Raw genomic sequence first — 27,309 nt, forward strand, 5'->3', positions numbered from 1 at the left:
CAACACGGACGATGAAACGATCTGGCTGCAAAAGGCTTTTCTCAAGTTCTGCAGCTGAGCTGCAGACTTAGCTTCTTTTGTCTGCATTTCAGAGTTCTGACTGCACCGCGAGTGGGTCTGGCTGAGGTACATCCATTCCGCTTGAAGTCACATCTCACAGCTCACAGTAATTCTTATGTGAACATTTCAAACAACTAGAGGGCAAAAAACAAGTTATATCAATGGGAATTCTGCTGTTGATTCCAGTAGGTGAAGATCTGTCCCTAAAACATCAATACTGAGGAATGCTGCAAGGAAGAGGAAAGATAAGGATCCTTTAACCTCCGCATATGCTGAATATAAGCTAGAATTTAAGGCTACTGCAATCTGGAAAGACCTCTCCCACAAACAGCACTGTTTATATTATTCCCTAGGACAAGATCCTTCTACAGCCCTTTGCTATGGCCCTTCTTAAAAGAAGAAAAGGGAGACAGAGGCCATGCCAGCACCTATCAGAGAGTACAACATTCGTCATCGCAATTTTAATCTTGGGTATTTAAGAAGACAACAGATACCATTATTTTTGTATGCATTTTGGTGGTGATAGCCACCTCTGAGTGTAATACTTAGCAAAAAGAGTCTTTGCTTGGTTTGCTTTCTAGTAAATGCAAAGGGTGTGTGTTCTGAGGACATGGTTAGATAGGTGCTGTCCTATGAGCCACTGTCATTGTAACTAGGAGTAGAAGTCAAACACCTTACTCCAGAAAGAGCTTACAGAGATACCACTCTGAGCATCTAGCCTGTCATTCTGTAGGAATTTAGAAAAATACAGATAAATGATAGGCACTGAAATATCTGATATAACATTTGAGGCTTAGATTAAACATGAGCTTTCTCTCATTAGGATTTGAACTGACCTTAAACTGCTCTTTTTGTTTTCAATAGGAATTAACCAGGAGTAAGGGCAAAATGAAGAATGAATGGAGCAGACCCATCTGAAATGGTTTTAGAGATGATGCTGGTTTGGGAGCTCCCTTCACAACTGCCTCCATTCGACTTACCTTAAATCTTTGTGCTCTCTCTCCCTGTTTGGGGTGTAGATAACACTAATGCAAAATACATTTGGCCAATATCTTTAACATTGCTAATGGGAATCATCTGGAGAAGGGAACATGAAATTCACAGGCTATTTAGTCCATGACCTTGTTATTCAGGCTCCCAGCAGGGAGGCCAGCCATGACAGTGGGTTTTTTTTCTGTTGATTTTTTAGCATTTTGACCTTCTGTCCACTAGCTATGGGATTGCTGTATAGTAACACATTGAGCAGCGGTCAGAGACAGCCGTCCACAGGGAGTAACTCTTGGCCTGCACAGCGCTTGACCTGAAAGGTGTAGGTCCCCATCACCAGGCTGTCACATCTCACCTCATGCTTTGTTTCCTTTCCATCCTCACCAAAAAGATGAAATCTTAGCCCTTAGGGATATTTTTAGGTAGACCTTAGGTCTGAGTATTACGACTTGCATATTGTGAGACAGAAGCATCTGCCCCATTTTTTAATTTTTATTTATGGAACTCATTCTGAACCGATTTTTTAAGGCTGCCAACCAGCTGCAGTATGCAGGTTTCCAGCCTAAAAGAAAACAGAACACTTGGGCAGCTTTCTGTCCTGCAAACTAGCTGCATTTACTTATTATGCTGTTTTGCTGCGGCTTTTTAACTGCAGGGAAATGCCAGTGCATCTCCCTGCCTTAGTTACCAATGTTCTCTACCCTGCAAAACTTCTTAACCTGGAAGATTTTTGGACTCTCAGGTGTCATGTATTATAAATTGCCTGTCAGTTGTCAGTTCAGCTAAGATTATTTACTCATGCACGCTGTGGGGAAGGCAACATAACCCCCAGTATGAATTCAGCAAGTCAGCAAGTAGATGCCACATTGTTTACACTTTAGCAATATCCTAAAGCCCACTTATGCATATTCTGTAAGCAATTTCTTGGATGGAACAGTGCCTTTTAGCGGCCAGTTAAATGCATTACAGATTGGTTATGAAAAGCCCCAGGGACTCAGAGCAGCTGCTTTCCTATCAATTCAGGTAATCCAGGTCTCAGTTACCCAGTAAATCTGCTACACTTCTGCAAACCACCTTCTATTTGTTTGAGAGTGGTTGTGTCTATCTAAACAGCATAATTTATTAAATCAAGTCTGCTTTGAGAAACATACACTCCTTCTTTAATTACTGCTGTTTAAATTCAGCCTCAATTAGCGACCTCTCAATTTTCTGAGATTACACTGCTTTGTATCCCTCGCTGCTTTCCTGGGAAGGGGTGAATGAAATATCATAGTGAGCTGCAGACACATGGTCTCTCCTTTCCCAAGAGGGCTAAAGCTCTGAATGCTGTCTGCAGCTAAAACCAGGGAGATGGCAGAGGTGCAGTAATATATTATTCTACCACGGTATAATATTTTGTGATCCCTAGATCTCAGCATAACAGTATAGCCATCACCTCCTCTAAAATCAGGGCAGACCCACAGAATGAGTGGACAAGGGGGATGAGGGGATGGGGAATAGCTTTAAACTAAGAGGAGGGATTTAGTTTTGATGTTAGGAAGAAAATTTTAACTCAGAGGGCAGTGAGGCACTGGCACGGCTGTCCAGAGAGCTGTGGGTGTGCCCTGGAGGTGCTCAAGGCCAGGCTGGACGGGGCCCTGGGCAGCCTGAGCTGGCGGGGGGCAGCCAGCCCACAGCGTGGGGTTGGAACTGGGTGATCTTTAAGGTTCCCTCCAGCCTAAACTATTCTGTGATGAGCAGTGGTGCACTTCTGTAAACACTGCACATGGATGAACCTAGACGATGCCCAAGGCTAGGAGCAAAGCCCAGAGGCTGGGATTTCGGATCTGTGCTCTAGTTATGAGCCAGCAGCTCCCTTCACTTCTCCTCCTGCTGCTGGGAAGCCTGAGAGCCCACTGAATGGGTATAGAGCTGTTTTATGTTGGCATTTTGCAGTTGTTTCAGCCACGTTCTAAAGGAATGAGTCAGGGATTTGTGTATGTGGGAAGTGGTTTCCTCTCACATTACCTTGTGTATGGATTAAGTACATTTCCTCTACTATGAGGTAGCTGATTGGGAAAATAAAATAGTGTGGCTGACTGTCATTTTAGTGGCTGTACTTGGATTCCATTATGAAAAGACCCCCAGCCCCAGGAGGCCGGTTTAGATAACGCATTTCATAGAAAAGCTGGTGACGTCACTCACATTCTTGTAAAGAATGACTAGAAAAGGACAAAGCGGAGAAAAAATACCAATAGTTAACCTGATACATTAGACCTCGGGTTCTTCAGCGAAACTGTGGGAGAAAATCAGGCTTGAAGACATGAGCTATAATGCAATAATGAAGATACCTCCCCCTGTGCTTCAGACAGTTTTTCTAGCAACTAGTGTTCAAGAGTCAGAGATAATGATGATGGCTTGTGCCTGCAATCATTACAGCTATGGCACACCCAGCATGCAAGGCATTTCACGTCAAACTAAGCAGCATCATGCTGCAAGACAGCAGCAAACAGAGCAGGGGTCACCTGCCTGCCCAGCTGGGTCTGAGCCAGAAAGCAGAGATGTTGCAAAGACGATAGATAGTGTTCACAATGAGTCTGAGCCACACAGCTTGGGTTGGAGGCCTGGTATGGTCGTCTTCCATCCTTCAGAGTCGGTTTGTTCCTGGAGTAATGGGCCCCTGAGGATCCTGGCAAATGCCCCAAGTGGTTGTTCCCATCTTCTGGGGAGGCAAAGGGGAAAAGAAGGAGTGGATGGGCTGAGGCAGGAGCAGGGAAAGTAAAGGGAAACAGAACAGACCTGCACAAAACGTTCAGGAGGATTCTGAATGGACTACAGCCAGCAAAAGATTTGGGGAAGGAAGAAGACATTGGCCAGGACTAAAAGATTTCCCCAACCGTTCCTTAGCTCAGCAAGGAATTTAAGCTTCTTTTTTTGATTTGAGGCTGGGAATAGTTCCATATATTTAAAGAACAGAACTTTATTTTAAGTATTTTGATGAGCTATGCAGAAGACAGGTTGCCAGGTAAGTGTTAAAAAGGGATTCTGCTGCTGTCAGTAAAGAACTTCCAAAAATAATGTTATACATATGTATAGAAAACGCATACAAGTATACATCCTGGAACACTTAAACACATTTTTGTTTGAAGGTAATTTCTTCTGGCAAGGCAGCACAGCTCAGCACAGTGCCGACTCTCTGCTCCAGCAGCACAAACACATAACCCAGCGTGGCCTTTGCCATGGCTGCAGTCAGGGGTCGTTATTAAATCTTTCCATCAGACACCCAGGCAGGGCAGTCAGCACATGGAAAAGAAGGAAGTGTACTTCTGTATAGGCTCAATGTATATTTTCTCCATTTTCCAATATTTCCTTTGCTTTCAACCTCAATATGTCAAATGATTGTAAATTGCAAACGTACTAGTTCCAGCTGAGCACAACTGGGGGTGAAATAGCTTTTCTTTGAAGCCACAGCTACAGTCCACTTGAAAAGCTGTAGGGAGAGCCACAGAAATGCACAAAGAGCAGCTGAAATTCTGACCTGGGGATTCAAAGCATTATGATTCATGAAACAAATTTTCAGAGGAGCTCCATAATCCATTAGGAGAGCAGCCTATGAAAGAGACCTCATTGCTACAGCTAAGCTAGTAATCTCTTGGTAAATCCACGTTAAAATAATGTCATCGACTTCCAGATCAGCAGAAAAACAATGCAGACCTGCATAAATATACTTTACAATTTTATATACATACATATATATTATTGTAGCATTTGCTTTCATTGCTTTTCAGGTGATCAGGAATCTCAATACACACTTTGAGTAGAGGAAAAATGTAAGATTAAGATCCAGGGCAGAATCCTTTTACATCTTGAATTCTCCCTGGGAAGCAGTGGGAGCATCATTGCACCCACCTTGGCTTCTCTGTGCATAACATTCAGGGAGCAGCTCTAAGTTTTGTTGCTGGGGGCTCAGTTTTAATCTCCCTCAGTGTTTTGCCTGGAACATACCTGGGAGCGCTGTATCCAACAGCTCTGTATGCATTGAGGCAATTTTCTGCTGACAAGCTGAGACATCCTGAATGGCAAAATACAGCTGGAACACAATCCAGAACCTTCTCCATACATTTCAGTGTTGCACACAAGGAAATTGTGCGTGTGTTTGCCTTGCACGGGCAGCGACTGAGCCACAAGCCATCACGGTAGTGGCATGTGAGAATGCAGTCAGATGCTTGAGGGTTCACGTGGAGGCAGCTCCTGTGACCTCATGGATGCAAACAGAGATTAGAGACCCACAGGAATCCTTATGAAATCAGCTGTGCACAGAGAATTTCAAAATAAAACACTAACAGGGATAAAAATGGAGAGCCTCAATTAGCTTTTCATAGCATTTCATTTTTTTCTTCACTCCTAATGCACCACGTGACCAGTAACCTCTCCAACATTTTTTTATTCATAGTTGGCAACTAGTGATGTACTTCAGTGTTTCAAGTGAAACTGAAGCGCGTGTCTTTGCTTAATAATCCCCCCATTCATTCACACAGCACATGGCTTGCCAGCACTGCTTTGTTCACATTTTAGAATTATGGATGATGTCAAGGCAGCCTTGATTAAAGGCTGAACTAACTGCTGCTCAGCCAGAAAGTGTCTGAAGTAAACTATTATTTCAGTGAAGCACACAAGCTTGGAGAGTGCATATTCTGTAATATTCTTACATTAGGATTCGTAATAGAAGAAATTAAGGCTCTTAACGGCTTTCCGAGGAATGTGAGATTATCCATGAATGTATCAGACACGCAACATTCACGTACTCTTGGAAGGATTTTGGCTCACGTTGGTACGTCTCAATAAACATGCTTTCTGCTTCTTCCTTCCTTCCCTCAAGCTTTCCTTTCCAACTATTAGCTTAGAAATTGTAGTCGCCCCAGGGGCGAACAATGAACTAAGTGGGGTCCACACAACGTTAAGAAGTTGGAATCTAAATTGGTCTGACTGTTCTTCTGTTCTAGATATTCAAACAAGAAGAAAACAACTCCCTGCTAGATATACAGTGGTGGTCTGTGGTGGAGTCCTGTAAACAGCCAGGCCAGGCAGGCAGAAGAAAAGCAATGCTCCATGCACACAAGGGCAAGTGGCTTTTCAGTGGTGCATGAAGAAAACCAAAAAGGTGACAGAATATCAGTAGGTACTGCTGGAGAATTTGGAGTACTCACAAGGAAACACTCCGCAGTCTGGCTGAGAGCTGCTCTTCAAGCATTGCTCCCTGCTGGCTTGAGAGCTCTGCAGAGAAATTATTGCCTATACTTCACAGGAATAAGTTTTAAAAGTTTCCAATATTGCATGATTAGTTGGAAAACAATCTATTGCTTTTGTTTAAAAACATATTTAAATAGATATTTTTTCACTTCTTCAGTCTTATATCTATAATAGTGTTTTGTGACCAGAGTGGCTGAGACTCATTTGTTACAACTCTCCTCTGGACAGATAACAACCCACACATCCACAAAGAAAACAAAATGACTGGCTGACATGGAACTGCTCCAAACACAAGTGTCTGCATTTAGGCTGTGACATTCATTCTGCCCAGGAAACAAAGGGAGAGAAGAGATCAGTTTTTTGGCTCATAGTTCACTCCTCTTCTGCATGTTTTCCTCAGTTCCTCCCACCAACTCCCTTACTGTCTGAGCAGTCCTCAGCACGTGATAACAGTTATCAGGTAAACTTCAGTGACCTTCCTGCTAATTGTTTTCATATGACAGATTAATATTCTCATCGGATATTTTAAAGAATAGATCATGAATCAGAAAAGTCAGGACTGGGGAAGGGCTTTTGGGTCATCCTCTCCATCTCCATCTGCAATAAACATTGCAAGTAAAAAAAAACGCTATCATTTTTGTAGCCTAATACGTGATTGTAAAAGAAAATGGAGGTGCTCTGAAGTGCAAATCCTGCAAGTGACTACAGATGACCTACCTGATGGATTCCCTCATTTCTTTGCCAATTATTTCCTTCCAGTTTTGTTACTGCTTTTGTAACCATAAAAAACAACTTCTTGCTGACTGTGAGTTATTCTGCTATGTTACAGCTTACTCTTACAATGTTTGCCTCTGACATTCACTGTCTGTCATTTGCAGTTTCAGCCCAAGAACACAACTGAAGTTTCCAATTCTCCTGTCCACACTGCCCAGGCAATCACTCACATGCATTCTGTGATGTAGGCACCAGGGGATGATGAATAGTTATTGGTAGCTCAGTTAAGACAGCTCTACTGGTAACAATTCACCGTCTTTCTAACCCACTGCATTCAAGCCCTAGAAAGGCTAGAACTGCTTTAAGAAACACTGTTTGAATTATTCCTCTTCACAGTAATTATAGCCAATTCCATTGGTACAGAATTTGCCCTATGTTATTTCATTAAAGCTACTTATATAAAACCAGCTACTTTACATAAACTCTAAATGCCTGGTGTTTTTATCCTTTCTCTGAGATGCAGAGCTGATATACAGCTAACACTATTTCTCATTTATTTTATTTTACTTTACCTCCCCTTCTCCATCTGACCACACAAGTTTCTGCCTCATGACAGGTAGGATCTACGTGAAAATTTAAGCTTCTTCTCATCTTTGGTGCAGGATTACCAAAGGAAGACTAATTTGTGACTTGTTGCCAGAAGAGCAGATTTCTACCAGCACAGCCTCAGCTCTGCTGCCAAAGAAGGGATGCCCTGACAGTGGGTTAGATAATGTTTGCAGTAGCTAGTGTACTTGGCTAATGAACCTTGGCTAATGCTTTCCTTTTGTTTAAACAAACAAATGCTCTTCTCCATCTTCCCTCTGCTCCTGCAACAGCCAATTAGTCTGTCGCTTTGGTACAGCCAGACTGGTTTGCACCAGCTGACTTCAGATATTTCTTAGCTCCCTCGGTAGACTAGAAGAACTCAGTGGGTTGACCAGTAAAGGAGGGTTTCTCCTGGCTGGAGCTTTCCTTCAAACGTGGTGCTCTACTGCAAGGTGAGCCTCAGGCTGCCTCTATGCCTAAGGCATAGGCCCCAGATGCACACCTAGGCTGTACCACTAGACTGCAGCTTACACAGCCAAGTGGCAGACCAAAAGACAAGGCTGGCAAATTCAGCTTTCAATCACAGAAATCCAGAGTACCAGTGCTAGCAAATTAAGCATCATCTGAGAAGCACATTTTGAAGGCAATTCTGTCCTTAAGCTTGTGGTGCAGGCTTCTCTCCATGGCACCTAGCCAGTGGAGAGAATGGAGCCATTGGCTCCATCCAGAGCCAATACAGCATTTGTCTCTCCAAGTTCTTCTTTCTGCAGAATCTGGAAGCGAAGAGCCACTGAACATCTATTGGTCCACTAAATCAGGAGGAGGAGGAATAAGATCTCGTGGGTTCAGCCTAGCAACAAGGCAAACATCATAGCTGTCATGCATGAGGACATTGATGGCCACCACATTCCACTGGTTCTCCCATGTATCCAACTCGAGGATCTCTTTGGTGATGACTTCGTGACGAGCTGAAATGCAGAAGCAACAGCAGGAATCAGAATTGCAGCCAAACAGGGTCAAAGAGGTTTGTAAAAGTGTTATTACTGTTCTTTAAAGGGTGACATTGAAAAGGTACTTTGTGGTACCAACAGCTACATCTCCAGGGACAGTGACTCCACCACCTCCCTGGGCAGCCTGTGCCAGTGCCTCACCACACTAAGAGAATTTCTTCCTAATGTCCAACCTGAACCTCCCCTGGCACAACTTGAGGCCACACCTTCTTGTGTCAAAAGCAGTGCCAATATATAGCAAACAAGCTGGTGTAGATGGAAACCTACACGGTGTATTCACTACTCATCCTCTGAACAGCAGATAGTAACTTAAGGTTCCCCACCTTGCTAGGAGCATGCAGCTGGCATTTCATTATGCAATCAAGTGTCAAATGTTCACTGTAAGACATAGCGCCTATTGTTAACAACATGCCTACATGCACTGCATCATTTTCTTTGCCAATAAAGCACAGCCAATCTTAGACAAGCAGCTTTTTACTAACAAAAATAATGAAAGTGTCGCCATGTAGCAGAGAACTGTAACCGTCAACCAACAGTGCTGTATTAAACTTCTCGTGGAAAGGAAAAATCTTTATTTGCTTGAACTCTCCAGCAATGTTGTTATTCAAATCCAAGCTATTTCCTAAGAATAAAAGGCATCTTTTGTTTTTGCCCACTTTTTCCTCATAAAGTTGCTTTCTTGCAGCAAGTAACCTTCATCTAAACTTTTCTTACTCTGAGATGAGGACATGCACATGCTTTGCTCTTAGCTTCATTCCCTTTCTGATGAATCTTTGCACAGATTTTCTAGGAGCCAGGTCTCAAAGACTGCCAAGAAGAAATACTTCACGGGTACCAGGGTAGGAACCATCACAGCAAGAAACATTGTGTATTCAACACCATTTTGAGTCTTGAAAGGCTTGTGACAGAATAAACTGTGAAGGGTCCACACTGAGATCCCCATTCAGATCTTTTCTATGATTTCTTATTATTTTTTATACCACCTCAAAAACAATCCTTATCTAGTGGCTTCATCCCATCATTTGGATACTGCCCTTCTGTGGAACTGACAGCGAAAGCATTGACAAATAAAAGAAGAGTGAAACACAAAAGAGTATCTGCAGGCATATATTGCTTTTTGTGTTGGAAACAGACCACAGATTCCTCTAGAGGACAGCATCCTCGTGGTTTACAACCCCCTAGATGATGTTACTGTGGTTTAAGTTCTGAGCAAAATTGGTGCTGATGTTGCAGTGACGTAGAGCCATGGGATTTAGACACCCCTAGAGCTTCTCTACAAGTACTTCCAGGATGTGGGGAGATCACATGGGGAAAATAAGACTCATTCCACTGTTGGAATTTTTTCCTTGCTGAGCTATTTAGATGCACATCTATGTTTCTGTGCACATGCAGGACCTGCGGCAACTGAGGATCTCTTGGCTTTTTGGAAATTTGTGTCATGCATTTACCTGAGGAAACCACTCACCAACCATTCCCCACCTCTCTCACCTGAACAAGGAGTACAGCACAAGTTTCTGCACTGCAGCCCATACGTGTTTTCCCCTCAACTGTGTCGGAACTGTGGCAATGTTTTTGTTGGCCTAAGCCCTGTGGACCTTCACAGATCTCTGGGAGCTTGCTTGAGCAAAATTAGGATAAGATCTCAGAATTCGGCCTCATCTGAGTAGTTCCATTCCTTTCTTCTGCTCACAGAAAGTGAAACAATAGTCGCGATGGTTTGCTCATGGCACTTGAGTGGTTCATTAAGTATAGGAGAATAGGTAGGAAGGCAGCAACTTTCCATGGGAAAAGGCAGCAAACCTCTAAAAAACCCCACAGCACATGAAGAGAAGGCACAACTGAACCCCTAAGCAAAAAGCATGTGCCAGTGCTGAAGAATTCATATGCGTCCATATGACCCTGTGACAGGGAGCAGGTTTTTCCTAAGATGCAACTATGAAGACAAACAGACCTGAGCTGTGACACAGGAGGCTCCAGTCCTTGGGTTTATTATTAGATCATCTCCTTTATGCAATAAATTTGTACGCCTGGATTTTCTTTGGCATATATCATGACAAAAATGAGACAACCGGAGGAAAGAAATCAAACAGTGGAACTGTCTGAAATCTTTGGTGGGTGATTGCAACACTACAGAGAAAATCATAATTAAAACATCAAAGGCAGATTCAGCAACCCTTCCTTCCAAGCCTCGCTGTGTTTTTTCCTGACCCTGGTGACTCACAACCTTTGGTGTCCCTTGTTTCCCTTTTTTTGTGGGATAATGTAGCTGGTTTTGTTCCCCTCTGCAAATTCTGCTTTCCAGCATGTGGACTGTTAGCTAGCCCTTCACCCATGGGAGATAAAAAGGTTACGGTGCTGGAATAAAGGAAGCAATCACTTCTCCAGTCTTGTCTTGTTTCTTATGAAAGGAAGCAGCACTCTTTGGACAAGAAAGTTCATGCAAGGAAAAGCACTGCTCACAACATCGTTATGCTTCAAAACATGATAAACATCCTTTCATTTTTAGATAAGAAATGGGCTAAAACACCTCAACTTTGAGCCCCCCCTCCCCCTCCCACAATCCCTTTGTATGGACAGAGGAAAGGTAATATTTGTCACCAATTCTGGAAGTTTGTCACCAATTCTGGAAGTTTGTCACCTTTGATTCCAGACTGTAATGTTGGATTTGTGCTTTAATCCCAACAAACTGCTTAAAATTTACCCAGGTACAAAGAATGTCACGTTCTGCCTCATTTGTTTATCTTTTTTGAGCTTGTCTGTTTTTAAGGCAATGGCTTTGCAGCCAATTTTAAAGGAGAAAAAGACAGCTACAAAAAGAAATTGGCTGTATTACACAGATTCTCCGTTTAAAAAGCCACCCCACAGAATTCCCTGTCACACGTAGCATCATTCTGCATCACTTACTAGGCAGCCACCTTACCTAAGAAAGGGATTTCACTCCCTTCCAAGTGCTTTCAATCTTTTCTTTCTATGAAATGAGGCTGTATTTTTCTGCGTATTACTGTTCAGTCCCAAGAAGATGAAAAGTCTTAAGAATCTTCCTTCACAGGATGTTTTTCAGCATTAAACTCCTTTATATTAGAATCATTCAGGTAGAACAAACCTAACCCTAACACTTTAAAAACAGTAAAACAGCACTTACAGCATTATGGCTTTTTCCTATTCAGGAAAGGAAAAGGCTATTTATTCTCTACAAAGGATTTTTTTATTTTAATATAGCCTGACTTTTTTATGTTGTATGCTTTCTCATGTCATTTGAATAAGGATAGACCATAAATCAGGACGGACCACACTCAGAAAGACCCACACTATGACTGCAGGCAATGTTATAAATATTTGATCTGCCTTTTTTTTTTTTTTTTTTTAACTTCATTCAATTCGTAAATTGAGTTTGGGAGGAGGAACATCTTTTCTTCAGCGTATACTACTACTACAACTCTGGGTTGGTTGTTGGGTTTTTTTTGTATCTTTCCTGCTGGGAATTGAATATTCTGATAGAATTGTTTAGGGATGGAGAAGGTATTAAAGAGGTAGACGCAGAAGAATGAAGCAACATGCTTAACAGGTAGAAAATCTATAGCTCAGAGAGGACTATTAACCACACAGCAATTATTTTGGTAAGTCAATACCAAGAAATTTACTGTATGGCCTGTTTGGTGTCCAGAGCATTGGACTCAAATAAAACCATGCTGAATTTTGGTTCATCGGAATTAAACCTATAGCAAGTTTGCTGAAATGTGGCCAAGTATTTAATTGTTCCTTATAAGAGCCCACTGATGTCAATCAGTCTATGAGCATCCATCGTATGGACAAAAGTTAAGGAAATTCTGAGAGCATGTTCCATAAGGTGTGGTGCTTCTGCACACATCTGTGCAGGGCATAGATAGCCAAACTAGCTTTGGACAAGCACACCTTCATCCTAGCCGTGGCATAGCCATTGTTGTATGGCCAGCAGTAGCTAAGTAAGTTTATTCAAAGCAGGACCAGGTACCTCAGCACAGAATCACATTGAGTAATAGGGGTGTATCATAGAACCACACAATCACGAAGGTTGGAAAAGACCTCCACGACCACCAAGCCCAACCATCATCCCATCCCTGCCATGCACACTGACCACATCCCTCAGTGCCACATCTCCACGGTTCAAGAACACTTCCAGGGACGGTGACTCTACCACTCCCTGGGCAGCCTGTGCCATTGCCTCACCACTCCTGAGAAGAAATTCTTCCTAATATCCAGCCTAAAGTAGTCTTGGTGTCACATCTGCCCTTGTCCATGAGATCTGCCTTGGGACATCCTCACCGTCATCTCAGAACCTTTTCTTTTCCCATCAGCACAGCTCTCCAACATGCTTTATCTTCTCTATCCATAAATTGATTTATGAAAAAAGCCATCAAACCTGTAGGGGTTGAATTGCTAACTAGCTGCTCTGCTCTTTCCATGGAAAAAGCACTTGTACATCACAAGGTGCCTGCCAGTCCCCAAAGCTGCATACTCAGGGTGCTCTTTCCAAAGATTCCCAGGTCCTTATTACCCAGCAGCCACCCCAGAGCTGTCCTGAAGCAGCTCAGCCTCCAGTGCTAGTTCCTAACTGGTTTTGCATGCCATTATCTGCACCAGAGAGCAGACGGTGGTTTTAAACATGTGGGATTAGCCTCTGCTACTTATCTTCCTCGCCACTAATAGCTGCTTTCATAATTACATGATGTAGAGTTAGGTGACTTGGGAATACACGTTTGTGTTACAATGGGAAGAAAGTGCATTTAGATCATTATCACCAGATGTACTGGTTCCTGGTGTGCAGAAGGAAAAAGAATAAGTTCATCAAGTCCGGGGCCTCCAATCCCATCTGAGCGCGCGAGCTGCCCCCAACTCCACCAGCCTCGCTCGCACCCGCTGGGGTCACACACATCCATCATCCGTGCCTGTGGGCAGAAGCAGGCAGAGAATACACAGGAGAGGGAACTTGGCTCGGCTGTTTAACATGCTGGCCCGCCTTCAGGATGCCGAGTTCCAAGGCAGCGTTCCCCACCAGACATGGCGAAAGCTGAATTTACATCTATGGCAGCTCACTGTTTTCCAAGCACCTCCATGGAGTAAGGTAAGCTATTCACTCTCATAGACAAGGCTTCTATCCTCTTGCTCTGCTGTGTAATTCTTCAGGACTGTATCTGTGATCCACCCATTCCCTCACAAATCAATATTTATTAAAATTAAAATAAATAAAGAATGGCTGGCAGGAAGGAGCTTCTGATTCAGTTATTTCAACTGATTTTCTTGGGATTGATCCAGCTGCTTCAGCTTTTGAACTCTTTCCAGTTATCTACTGTTCGTAGGCCAGGCCTCCTCCCGCCTTAGGGGCACAGATCCTGCTGGTGCTGAGGGCAGGATGGCGGGTCACAGCAGAGCAGGATCGGTGCTCTTGGAGTCAATGCACCATTCATAGGAATAAAAGCTGGGAGATCAGAATAAGAATTACTGGTCTCCAACCATATTAAGATACTGTTTCAAAATGCTTTGTGATGGGCTGATACATTATTAATCGGTGATATAAAGCATGTTTAGACTGTATGCATGACAGGCAGTTATGAACACAATGGAAGATGTCATACATGGCTGTAAGCCATGTTTCTAAACAACCTATTGACCTCTTTAGCAATTAATTAAAATACATTAAAATATCAATTAATCATTTATTAACCCTTTATAAACTATAAATGAACCTTAGTGAGGAGCATGACCAAATTACAAATACAGCCAGGCAGAAGGCTGAATTTAGATCTGAAACAAGCAGGTGCTGCTCACCAGTGATTCCCTGACCTGCACTGGCCTTATTTACTGCAGTGAGTTTCTAGCTAATGAGCACAGGGCTGGAAGGAGCACCCTGGAGAGGTGTCAGAGCAGCCCTTCAGAGAATGGACAGAATTCAAGTGGCATTTTTCGGGGCAGACCCATAGAGACACAGCAGTGGCGTGTCAGATTTCTGTGCTGAGCGAAATGCAGGGACCCCGAAACCATTTCCTGGGTGGGGATGCATATGTAAATGGTAACAACTGTGGGCAGGAGAACTTTAATTATTCATCACTGCCTGGTAAATTCTAACTGAGGGAAGCAAGCAGTGCTGCAGATCGGCAGCCCAGGGTTTGCCCCTCTGCTTTATTTAGCTGGGAACATGCGAAGGTGCTGGAGAAACAGCTTTACTTCCAATCCCTCATCCCCCAAACTTCACAAGTCTAGTATTTACCGTGCCAGACTTCTTAATGTCTAGATTTAATTTGATTCCAGTAATGTACCATAACCACTATAATAAAAAAACAGGCATTACAACGATTCCCCATCTAAATCACATAATGGATGAGGCTGAGGGGAACAGCCTTTATGGGAGATTAGTCAAAATAAATAACTATTAAGCTAGTCCACTGTCAGGAGAGGGTGGCATGGAGATGCAAACTCATTAGCTCAGCTGGAATACAGTAATTACGACCCAGCTCTGCGCTGCCGCAAGCAGTGCTGCTGCTGTTCCAGCACATGGATTGCAATTTATGTAAATAAGGAAGAAGAGGCCAGAAAGCACACCTGGGGTAAGCATACTTTTTTTTTTTTGTAGAATCAGAGTTACACAGCTAGCAGACTGTTACCATATCACCTATCTAACAGCTGCAGACAAAAATGAGATTCTTGTGCTCCAAGGCCAGAGGCATCTCTTCCCCTTTTCCTTCTGCTGACAGTAATACCCCTGGAGTGAAAAAGTGAATTTCTATTTGATGGCAGTGATAAGTAAATAGCAGATCTGGGCTGAGCAGCTCTGGTCCCACACAGAATTTTAACATATAGAGTAGGGAAGCGGCAAATGTTATCTTCTCTGCTATGAACCGTGTTGGAGAAAGATGGCAGAACAGCCAGTTCAGAGAAAGGCAGTTCCACATCAAAAGCAATTGCTGATAAAATCATAAGGCATTTTAAGTGGCATGAGCCACTCGCAGCAGACCTGTGAAGTATCTTATTTGAATTGAGGCGGTTGTCCCTTCGCTTTGCGCACCAGCTGATGCCACACAGGCGCACAATAACAACGGCATTCTAATTACAATCAAGTTTAAATATCATGGAATTCGGTTCAAATCTGAGGCAGACGTTTGGACCAGCATCTATAATCTAAAGCTATGATCAAGAAAGCAGACCCCTGCCGACTGTTCCCACACCCTCAGCCCCCAGAGACAAGCTGCGAGATCTCTTTGAGGCTACAGCGCAATGCCAATGAATATGTGTCTCCATGAGCTGACAGCAGTCCCACACACACTTGCCTTCATTATTTTCACTGGGAAAAAAAATATTTATAATATTCAGAAGCAGTCAAAGGGAAAGAGAATACAACGTGGCAGGCATTTATTTGTGCGCAGTGCTTGCTGCATACCTGCAGAGCTGCTCAGCCTCCTCCAACAAGGAGCACTAATGAGCCTGCTCCTGCCATGCCTGGCTTCACATTAATAGCTGCCAACCTGTGCAGGTGTCAGGTTTTAGAGCTATGTAAAGGCAAGGGAAATAAGATGCGTCAACAAGAACACTGTACGCTCACTCTGCAAAGGCTGCTTTAAAATCCATAGCTACAGCAGTAAATGCAGCAACGTATTTTAGCAATTAGTGGAAAGCTGGCTGGCTGCTGCACATTGGGTCCTTCTGAATATTCATACCGTGACTATCATTTTCACTGCAGAACTACAAACCAGTGGATAAACCCAATGATTTTAAACATTTCTGAATCTCTTGCTGAGTGCTACAACACTGCCAACAAATGGCAGGCAACACTCCTGCCACTCAGCTACGTGAGCTGGAGCTGAGTGTCAGAGATGTGCAGATTATCGGTTCTTATTTGCCCTAATGGCTTTAGTAGAAAACGAACTAATTTGTATAAACAGTGCTAGTGGATGAAGTATGGCAAGCCATGCTAAAGCAGGAAACTGGAATTGGAATTCAAAGCAAGCAGAAGTGATGGTTCAGGTTGGATGTCAGGAAAAACTGAGTGGTCAGGGACAGGGATGACTGCCTGGGGAGTGGTGGGGTCACCGTCCTTGGGGGTGTTCAAGAACCATGGAGATGTGGCACTGAGGGACGTGGTCAGTGGGCAGTATTGGTGGCAGGTGGATGGTTGGACTGGATGATCTTAGAGGTCTTGTCCAAACTCAATGATTCTACATGTTGCCAATACAGATCTGAGTGGTTTGTTCTATCTAACCATGGACACCAGGATCCCAACAGGTTTGCCTTAGGTAAGCCCAGTCTGAATTGCTCATATCCTGATAGAAACATGGAGCATTAAGAGACAAGAGGTTCTCAGGGTTCTGAATTGCCTTCTGGTCTTTCAGAGCAGACTTAAAGCATCAAGGACATGAATGTCCCTCTGGAAGTGTCTATGATACTCCATATGCTGCATGGAGTCTGGGGTCACCATGTAGGCACTGCAGCTAAGTCTGAATTTCTGCTTTCTCTTCCTCTGCTCCTGGGGGTGCTGTTAGTGCTATTCCACTTCTCATCCTCCAAGCAAAGATTTGGCAGGCAATACAAGTGGGATGCAATTCCTGCCACCACAAAGTTTCAAGGAGTGTCATATAGGGCACAGCTCAAAGGGCAATGTATTGTCTTTCCATCCAAAATTAAGGTTCTTTGGGCACTTGGCAGCTATTTCCCAGCATTGCATTTGCATATAGAATCTCTGGCCTCTAACTAACCATTCAGGTCTATGCTCAGACAGGAAGGCACACAGAGCATGGTGCACGCACAAGTAAAATTCAGATGAAATAACTTCCTTATTAGACCAGCTTTTACACTGTTGGATTAAGAGTGAGCTTAAATGAATGCAAAGGGAAATTGAGGGAGTTGGGGACAGATACCCAGTATATAGAGGGTCCCTACATACAGCTGCTTATATACATTGGCAAAGACTTTCCATCACAGCAATATCTTGGGCTTGTTTGCTTTTCTTTGAGAAGCACTCGTACTCAAGTGTTCGCAGCAGCCTTTTCGAGTTCAGCAGGCAGCAAACACAGAGCCTACAGCTGTGCCTCAAGCTCGTTCCAAAAACTCCACTTGGTTGAAACTAAATTACAATGTTTTGTAAAATTGGAATATCCTCTCTTGGTTGCATCCCTCACAAAAACTGAAGTGGCATGCCAAGAAACCCAAAAGACTAAAACCAAACAAGCACATTCTAAAATATCCCTATCTGCTACCAAAGCAGCAGCAGCAGCACATGCTGTTCTGGGAATATCCTGAATCTGCTGAGCAGCTGTAATTGTGAAAAAGCAAAGTCAAGCCACTCTCCGAGTTCCCATATGACAGTAATAACCCTCTGTCCCTCACTCCAGCTTTCACCCCTAAAGAAAAATGCAGAGAGACAGGGCCAGGGAAAGAAGCCAGCTAGATAACCTTCAGGTTCTGCATATGGACTCCAGACATCTATTCCTTGATGGTAGTAGCTAGAAGTTATTGTTATGAAAATTTAAACAACCCTTTTCCTTTAATAAATTGAGGGTCATATTAAGAAGCCTATCTTTAAGACAGAGCTTCCTCTCAACTCCTCAAACATTTGGATATATCAGATTTACAGCTGACAGTGAGAATCTTACTTTGGCTCCCTTGTTAAAAGACATCACAATGTCTAACAACACAATCACATGCTATTTCTGCACTGGAATACAAAATGCATGCATGGGGGGTCAGAATTCAGGTTGCACAGGTAACTACAAAATTGGCATTTTCTAACTCTGACTTATTGCTTTCTAATCTAAACAGCACTTTTAGGGCAGCAGAGCTCTATGCACAATTATACAGACTGCAGTAACACAGCCAGGAGTCAGGACCCCATAGAGCAGGCATTGTACGTACATACAAAAGATGGCCAGCTTGAAACCCACAGGGGAACTTCCCACCTCTCCCAGAACTACCATTCTTAACATGCGACTCAGAGGCAGAACACGGTGGCACTGTAAAGAGCACTTTTATGGCTCTGAAGCTGTCTTATTCAGAAAATTTCATACTGATCTGTTAGTCATCTTGAATGAAATTGCTTCGTTTGCCAGTGAAGATGATCAGCCTTTTGAGATGTAAACCCGCTGACTGTATAGGCTTTTTCCTTACACTGCTGAGGAAAAAGATATGATGACACAGTGTTTGCTATGGAAATGCAAGCATTATGATGCTATGATGCATCATAACCATAATTGTTCTGAGGCCACAGAATTTCCATCAGAGATGGCATAAATGCATGCCTGTTAGTAAGCTGCCATACAACTGTTTTCAGGGATCAGCCTCTTCAAACAGCAGCAAACAAAGGGGAGGTGAGCTGTGAACTAAGACATGGCAATCACTCTGAAATAGAGCAACCACAGAGTTTGTAATGCAGCTAAAAACCGACACAGCCATATCATGAGGAGGATACATCTCCCAGTGATACTACAGGAACATTCCTGGGCAGCAGTGAGCCTGACATGACGTTTATAGCAGCGCATAATGCATTTGCATTACTGCCATCACCCAGAAAGGAAATAGGGGTAGCAGCTGCTCCATAGTAAGAGAGTAAGTGTGCATGTGTTGAGAGGCTCTCTGCATTTATAATTAGAATATAATGCTTAACAGTACTGGGGATTTAGGCAGCAGGAGGGAAGAGGAAGGGAGAAAGGTGGCCATGATGCTAGGATTTGAAATAACCAGATCTGGGATTTTACTCTCTCTGTACCTCAGCTCTCAACCTAGGTTACTGATTAAATGCACAAGGTTTTCCAGCACTGAAAATGAAAAGCATGTAAGTAAATAGAGCCAGCTACCACAGATCAATAATGCGTTAGTCTTCAACAAATATGCTCAAGTTCTTTAATGTCCATAACATGCATTGAGATTCTGATTTCAATAGCTCTGGATGTAAATCCAGAAGAATTCTGCTGAGTTCATAGGTTTGGAAAGGTTCAGAGCTGATCAGAAACATCCCTAATTTTTCATGCTTCGATAAAGAAAAAGCATGAAAGGACAAACAGAACACAACGGATATTGACATTAGGAGTCAGCAGTCCAAAGGACTTATTCAGCTCTGTGGTTCCAGGGCATGCCAGTGCCACCGACAGGGTTATTTAGCCAAGTCAGCCATGTACAGGGAAAGTGATTTCAGCTGGGCAAAGAGTTTCAGACTCATTTGAGTACCTGCTCCATGAAATCCTCCGCAGAGGTACAGCTTCCCTTCCACGCAGCCTGCGCAGGTAGAGTTCGTTCGCAAGGAGAGGAGGGGGGAAGGCATAGGAGGTCCGTCCCTCCAAAAGTCTCCATCAGGGTTATAAATCTCCACTGCATCAAGGCATTTCCGTGTCTGCCCCCTGTCGCGGCCAAGGCACCCAATTCCTCCTATGGAAAAAGGACACACAGGTCAAATGTAGCAGCTCCAGGTTCTGCTGGGAAAGGCATTGCTGGTTGCACCTTTTTTTGTTGTTTTTATTTTTATTTTTTACATGCCCTCATATCCCTCCTGTTCATTTTGCAGCTCCAAAAGTTCATTAGGAAGTGAACTCAAAGCAGAAGACACCACCCATCAGGTACAGAAATCCAGCCAGATCCTTTCTGAGGGCTTGTAACAAAGGAAGGACAAGAAACATGTCTTCAAAACACAAAGGTATTTTGACCTGTTTTCTTTATTTGTGGTAGAAATTGAATAATTACGTGTTTTGTGTGCTGAACTTTATCATTAAGTTGCAGTGGATCCAAAATTATTTCCTAGTTACTGTTAGTGTGCATGAATCTCACTTGCTAACCAACAGTCATTTGGATTTGTCTTTCTCAATGAAAGAAAGGTTATACCCATTTCTTAAGCAAAAGAAACAAAACCATCCTGCATGCTGGAGTACCAATTGAATTATTTGTGACAAGTCCGCTGCTGGAGGGTTAATTAGGATGCCTGAATTCTGCGTGCAGGACTGAAACAGCTCCCAGTTTTCATTTGCTGGATGATACTGCAACAGGCTGCAGGAATGCTCGAGATCTCAGTGCAGTCTGCAAACACCGTACACTGAAAGCAGAGTGTAAGCACTGCCCTTCCAAATCTTTCCTGGTGATTGAACTCAGATTTTGAATTCACAGCCTTTGGTTCTCTAGTATTAATATGCTGATGTACCGTCACAGGTTTTCCATCTGTGCTAATGGACACAATACCCTGTAATGAGCACTGATGGCATACTACAGCAGTTCCTTTGTGCACATGGGTGTGTGTGACCACTTACATATAAAATGGCTGCAATATGCATGCCATTTCCACATGAAGGACTGGCTTTCCAGACGCACTTGTTTTTTTGTGCAAACCCAATAGGGATGGCATGGCATAGCGTGTAATTATGCCCTTGCATAATTGCAAAAGGGAATGACCTCAAGTACAACCTGCACACTGTGCTAAGGTGGTCTACCAGAGAAATGAAGCCCTAGGTCTCAAAGTTTTACTTGCATATGATTTTCCATTTACCTCTTCATATGGACTGTGCTATCTTTTCCAACCTTTTCAGCACCACCCTCTGAAGATATTTGTAAGAGAACATGTAAGTGTTGATCACAATACTCCAAATTTGTCACCACTATTTTCCTGATCTGTATTTTAGATTCAAGTAAGGACAAGATAAATGTCCTTACTCAAATAAATATCCCATGAGAGCAACAAAGTGAGAACCAAATTCAGTGTCCATTAGCTTCAGCTGGAAGTCTTCCTCCAGTTGAACTTGCTGTGTTTGATTGTATTTTTGAATTTCTCGAGCACTAGTGTGTACATATCGTGGTTACCTCAACACCCGATGTCAGTGCTTCCACTTGGTGGGTGATTGATTGCCTTGTTCAACTATCAGCGAAATGTTAACAACTAAAGCTTGGTGAGTTGAAAGCCCTAACACTTGGGAAAACTTTTCTAACCCTGTTAGAAGTTTCAAGACACCTGTCCAATGCTAAGCACGCTGTTCAATGAAGAAACTAGCACAAAATTAATTTGCACTGAATGGGACAGGATGCCATTCACCTAAATTTACCAAGAGAAGCTTCAAGGACTACTCAGACAACTCCTGCCTAGATAAAGCTATTTATTTGATAGCTTACCATGCTCTTTGATTCTGTAGTATCCTTAGAATCAGAGTACAGCACACAAGGCAACTTAATAACAGGATAACTATAGTCTATGGAGCTCAGTAGAAAGATACTTAAGGTAGTTTTCATTGGGAGCTAATAATATTAAAGCTCCCCATAGACTGATTTGGTCTGTTCAAGAAACAACTTTGCAATGCCAAAGAGACTGCTGCAGGTTACTAAGCCAGCTCTTTTAAAATTGCTCAGGTGGTACTTGAGTTCTGCACTGAAGAACAGACATGCATCCATAAGGAAGAGTCTTCTACTGAGGAACAAAAGAGGATCTTGTTCAGAGGAATGGATGATACCAGTTTAGGCATGCATATGGCATATCAGACTCAAATAACTGAATAGCTTTTTTGATTGCCTCAATATTTCGTGGAGGCCAGTGCTTAAAATGCCCCCAGAACATTTTCTATAAGCCTAGTTGCTATTTGCTTATTTCTTAGTGTATTTTTTATCGTCAGTGCCAAGTTCAGTAACTGTGGGGCATGGCAGCTTCAGAACTAAGAAATAATGAAGTACAATGCAGTTGGTGTCACCACCATTACCAGTTAATGAAGACACTCAGCTGCCAGCCCAGGGGACCGGCTCCACGCATTTCCCCTGTACAGTTATTACAGAAGTAATCTTTATTAGTCTATTGAAGATCTTTTCAAATGTTTAAGAGCTACTACATTCTCAAACATTTACAAAACCTTCATCGGGTATTTAGGCAATTTAAATTTGACCTCCTTTAATCCTGTCACAATCAGACAATCCTGAAGGTACAAGATATCTCCAACTTATTTTCACCCTCAGCAGCCATTCTGCCTAAATCCAATTTCATGTTCAATTTACAACAAAGGCAAAGCTAAGTTCTCAGCAAAGAGAAAATGAGAAGGAAAGTCAGAGGGAAGGGAATTCTAATTTCCAAGCTTAAAAAAAACCAGTATTCTGAACAACAAGAAATCAAACTCACAGAAGAATTTCAATCTCCTCTTTTAAAACAATGCTAACACTGAAATATTGCTAACAAAGGAATGCAAAGATATTAGATTCTACCAGCACTGCTTTGCCTCGTTCTCAGATATGGTAGTTCAGAAATGCTCCTGCATGACAAGACTTTTTCCTCTATGGAGACTGATGTTTCAGGCCTCTTCCCAAAGGGCTGAATACACAAATTAGCCAGAAAATTTCTCAAAGGGAAATCAAATCACATCTGCAACCAAGCAGAGGCATCTCACGTTAAACAGACCATCCATCACCTACAGTGGGTACATCATGCAAGACTTGTAATTGTCAGAAAAAATAAACTTGCTGTGTCAGGCAATTCGTGCTGCTTTGTGCTCAGTCACTCATAGAACCCAGAACTCATCCTGTCCCGCTACCTTCTTCACTGAGATTTATTGAACCATTAGGAGTGCAAGCAGAAACATATGGAATTGCAGTTAAGATCAAGCAGGTTGTCTGTTTTGTGTTCTCTGGGTGCAAAAGCTGAGCAACTGAGTTGATAGTTTGTTCCTACAGAGGCCTCTATGTGGAGTGGAGGTGCCCTTAAGAGCTTGAGGGAGAGCAGTAGAAGGGCAGAGGGCTGTAGATCATTTGGGAGAGACTGCGCCAAGTGGAGGTGTTCAAGACACGTGTAGATGCGGCACTGAGGGACATGGCTTAGTGGGCAATATTTGTGGCAGGTGGACAGTTGAACTTGATGATCTTAGAGGTCTTATTCAACCTTAATTCTATGAATTCTGTGATTCTAAGTGTCCTACCAGCAGCACAGAGTCAAGAAAGGGTCATTTCTGTGTATTTGTAATTGTATCATTGTACCTTCAGCCACATAGGGCTATAAATAGGGTCATTACAGTATGCATGCTGTGGTCACAGCCTCCTGGGAGCCCCGACAGGTGTGCTGAAGGGCAGCAATTGCTATTTCCATGACTCAGGACTGGGTTAGATGCTGGGGAGGGTGGGTCAGTAACCCACACTCATCCTTCTTGTCACAGAGTAGGGGAATTCAACACCACCTGGCTTAGTTCCCTATGTAAAGCCCAATTATATGTCCTTTGTGCAGGGAGAGATGGTTTTCTCACTGGGAATTTCAAACACTTCTGTCATTTTCACATTCATCACACAAGGGGATTTAGTCCCAGAACTCAGCCATCTCCCTACCCACCCATTAAAAATACACCCTTTCAACACGTTAGGCTTTTTACATTATTGGCTTTCCCTAAGAGATATTTCAGATGCCACTGAAGGACTAAAAAAAGCCAGTGAAGTCACCTTTGTGTTCCCAAACCCATTAATGCTTGAGTGCTTTCCATATCATGCTTGGATGATTCTGCAACCACACATACTTTCAAGGGCACACTGTAAGCAGTGGTTCTAATAGAATTTAAATTTAACATGAAGTTCTGTTAGTAAAATAAATAATATAGAAATATACATGAATTTTATAAAGAAATCAGGATAGAAAAGACAAGCCTTTAATGCAAGAAGGCAAAGCAGAGGTAGGTGATGTGATTAGCACATCCTCAGCATTTCAGTGAGGTACAGTCCTCTGCCTTGCTGTATCCACACACTGTTTGTAGCTGGCTGAAGGCAGAGAATTTTGCTTTGCTTAAGGTCAGCTGCCTTCTTCTTCCCCATTCTCATCTGAGAAAGCTGAATGCAGTTTGCATCGCATCATTTCTAATAACAGAACACCCTCTCAGTGCATAAGGGGGAACACCCGTAAGGGCTGTGAGGTGGTAGTCACTAGCAAAAAGAAGTTCAGTAGATACAAAGGAAATTAGTACTTCATATATGAATACATGTGCATAGAATCGTTTGAGTTCAAAGAGACCCTTAAAGGCTGTCTGGTCCAACCCCCCTGCAATGAATGGGAACAACTACAGCTCCATCAGGTGCTCAGAGCCCATCCAGCCTGACCTTGGGTGTTGCCAGGGATGGAGCACCACCACATCTCTGGGCAGCCAATGCCTCACACAACCCTTAGGGGTTGGGTGCTGGGAACTGAGCATCAGAGTTTGTATTACCTAACTTGGTTCCCCCACTTACGGACAGCTTAAATTAAGCATGACCCACATCCCTCAGCTACAGCAGCACATCAGAAAAACACACAGAGTTACTCCCAAAGGGAAGCTTGTCCCAGGCAACTTAATGAGCTCACCATTAGGGCGTAGCTGCACAAGTAGGCAATTGCAAAGGGTCCTCCAACAGCCCAGAAGTCATCAGACAAAAGGAAGGGGATGAAAAGTTAATGAATCTCCAGCCCTGTGCTTAAATGGTGCCCATCAACCTATGGGCAGAAGGTGTGGGTGGAGGCCCCAGGTGAGGCTGGTCAGGGTGACTGAGATCTTTCAGTGCCCTTAGGGCACTGATACTGGGATTCTTTGCCATATAGTTAAATGCTCAGATCATAATATAGAGCGATATTTTTTCTTACTATCATTTCTGTGACATGGTTGAAAAAAATGAGTAATTCTCAAACATGCAAGTGAAATCTAAACTCATGCTCTCCTTTGCCTCCCGTAGAATAATTCACTATTAAATTGATCTCTGGAACGCACAATGGGTTTAATAGCATGAATCTCTTATGTAACATTTCCCTTCATTACTCTTTAACAGCTCTCAAGCTGAGTCTCAGTGCTTCCATTGCTCGCTCACTCTCTGAAGAAGCAGGGCTGCATAACTGGATTCCTGGAGAAATGAGGGAGCAATAAAGCCAGTCCTGGCAGGCACTTCCAGAGATGAGAAGCACTGTCATTCTTTACTAACACAGAGCAAAGCAGATGATGTAATGCAGTTTGTAGAAGGCACAAGGGCAGAAGATTGATTAGAAGCATAGCTGAAAAAAAACACAATTGTCTTCCTCAACACGGTGAACACTTCAGTTTCAGCTCCTTCTTTTCTCCTGTGATGCCTTGTTCTTGTTTCCCTTAATTCTTAAGTGAGTAAGGAGCATTTCTGATCTTGTATATCAGACCAAATTTTGCCTTTTTCATCCCTTCCTGCACACAGACACCACAGAGACTGTGGCACAGGTACAGCAGAGCAGAATCAGGCCCATAATCTGCTACTTGTCGGAAGTCCAAAGCATATCTAAAAATAGGCACGTTTATTTTAGAAGAAGGTGTTATTCAAATTCATGGCTAATACTCAAACCTGAAAGCTAAAACGTGTCCATTCCCTCCTACACAAGATTTCCTTTCCAAGGAGACCCCAAAGTGCACATTCAAGTAAGTATTTTATGGCCGAGACTTACAGTACTTAACAGAACCTCATTTAATTGCTTAAAACTTTCATGAGAAGCTCTTGGCAAGAACTCAGGAAAAAAACACCAAACAAGTTTTAAAGAGGGGGGGATGCCAGGCTAAAGAGGATAAACAAAAATTCTTTGAAATCTTCACTAATAGGATTTCCCATTTCAGTCCTTCTATATGTTCTTATTTTTAAAGCAGGGAACGCATAACAAAAGCAGCACACGGTTAAAGCTGTTGTGGTGATTCAATATTTTTTATCACTGACCCGTATTTCAGAGACAGCAGTTATGCAGAATGCATTTCATTATAAGCTAATGAATATACCATTCACATGGTTCATTTGGATAAATCTTCCTAATTTATCCATTGGATGCAATGAGTTTTCAGAGTCTTAGCTGCAAAGGATATTTTTTTTTAAGCAAGAGATTAAGATGCATGACCTTAAATAGAGCCCTCCCATCTGGTTTTCTTCCAAAAGTATCTCAATTGCCTCTGTCATTAGGAGCACAATACTGCTCTTTCTTGGGCTTTCCAATGAATATAGTTATGTTCCTGGGAAAATATGGAGAGAAAGAGCTAAGACAGTCAAATGGGATGAAAAGGAGAAAGGATTTTGAGCCTCAGGAAATGTTATTCGTTTTCTTTTAGGGTTTATGTACACTGTATAAATAGCATAGGATTCTCTAGGAATATTACACAACAATTATATTGCAGGATTGCTGATTAAGACACATGGTACAGGTGCCTGCACAGTGCTATTATTCAGACAAAAACTCTAATCTATTTCTCAATTTCCCTCTATAAATGTGACTCTACAATAATTGCATTTAAATCATTAGGGTTTTACACACCAGCACTGGCAATTAGGCTGGGAAGGGTTTTTGGACAGTGACTGTGTACTTTATGTTCTGTGCCAACAGGACTTTTCAAAATGTAGCACTTCAATGGATAAGCGTCAGATGCTGATCCGGGTTAGAACAAAATGAGTCTAACACAGTACCGTTGAAATCAACAGACCACTTACTACAGGTATACACCTACATGGATGACAGCAAAAATTACACTCGTATGTCTAGGAGGCTGTCACTTCTTCTCATTCAAAAGTAGTGCTCCATCTATGCTTTTTGCTTCATATTTATGTTAGAACTTGGATTCATACATCAGAGATATTGGAGAGGATTAATGCTTGTGCAGTGTATTTTCATTGACGCTATGAAGTCCCTCTCAATCCTGAATGTGCTGAGACCTGTAAAAATTTTACAGGAAGACAGAGATCCTACCTGAAAGAACTGATGATCTTACATCATTTAAAAATATCTGCCCAGAGATTCTTGAAAGAAGTC

General features: G+C 42.7%; 2 protein-coding genes across 8 annotated transcripts in view; one reads left to right on the top strand and one right to left on the bottom strand.

Annotated features, from left to right (window-relative positions):
- Positions 3,807-27,309, bottom strand: part of KBTBD12 (kelch repeat and BTB domain containing 12) — a 50,472-nt gene continuing 26,969 nt past the window's right edge. For 5 of the 6 annotated variants that reach the window (XM_021409257.1, XM_021409259.1, XM_021409256.1 and 2 more), the window contains 2 exons: positions 19,776-19,973; positions 3,810-8,546 (listed from right to left, as the gene is read on the bottom strand). In XM_021409257.1, coding sequence (XP_021264932.1) covers positions 8,377-8,546; positions 19,776-19,973 — 368 coding nt within the window. In that variant the 3' untranslated portion in view covers positions 3,810-8,376. Of the gene's footprint in view, positions 8,547-19,775; positions 19,974-27,309 lie in introns of all 6 variants that reach the window. The other variant, XM_021409261.1, reaches the window with a different exon arrangement.
- MGLL (monoglyceride lipase) overlaps positions 18,814-27,309 on the top strand; it is a 90,192-nt gene continuing 81,696 nt past the window's right edge. Inside the window, exons 1-2 of one of the 2 annotated variants that reach the window (XM_021409263.1) lie at positions 18,814-18,919; positions 20,110-20,238. In XM_021409263.1, coding sequence (XP_021264938.1) covers positions 20,220-20,238 — 19 coding nt within the window. In that variant the 5' untranslated portion in view covers positions 18,814-18,919; positions 20,110-20,219. Of the gene's footprint in view, positions 18,920-19,057; positions 19,158-20,109; positions 20,239-27,309 lie in introns of those variants that run through there. The other variant, XM_021409264.1, reaches the window with a different exon arrangement.

Source organism: Numida meleagris, chromosome 11 (assembly GCF_002078875.1).
Source record: "Numida meleagris isolate 19003 breed g44 Domestic line chromosome 11, NumMel1.0, whole genome shotgun sequence".
Lineage (NCBI taxonomy): Eukaryota > Metazoa > Chordata > Aves > Galliformes > Numididae > Numida > Numida meleagris.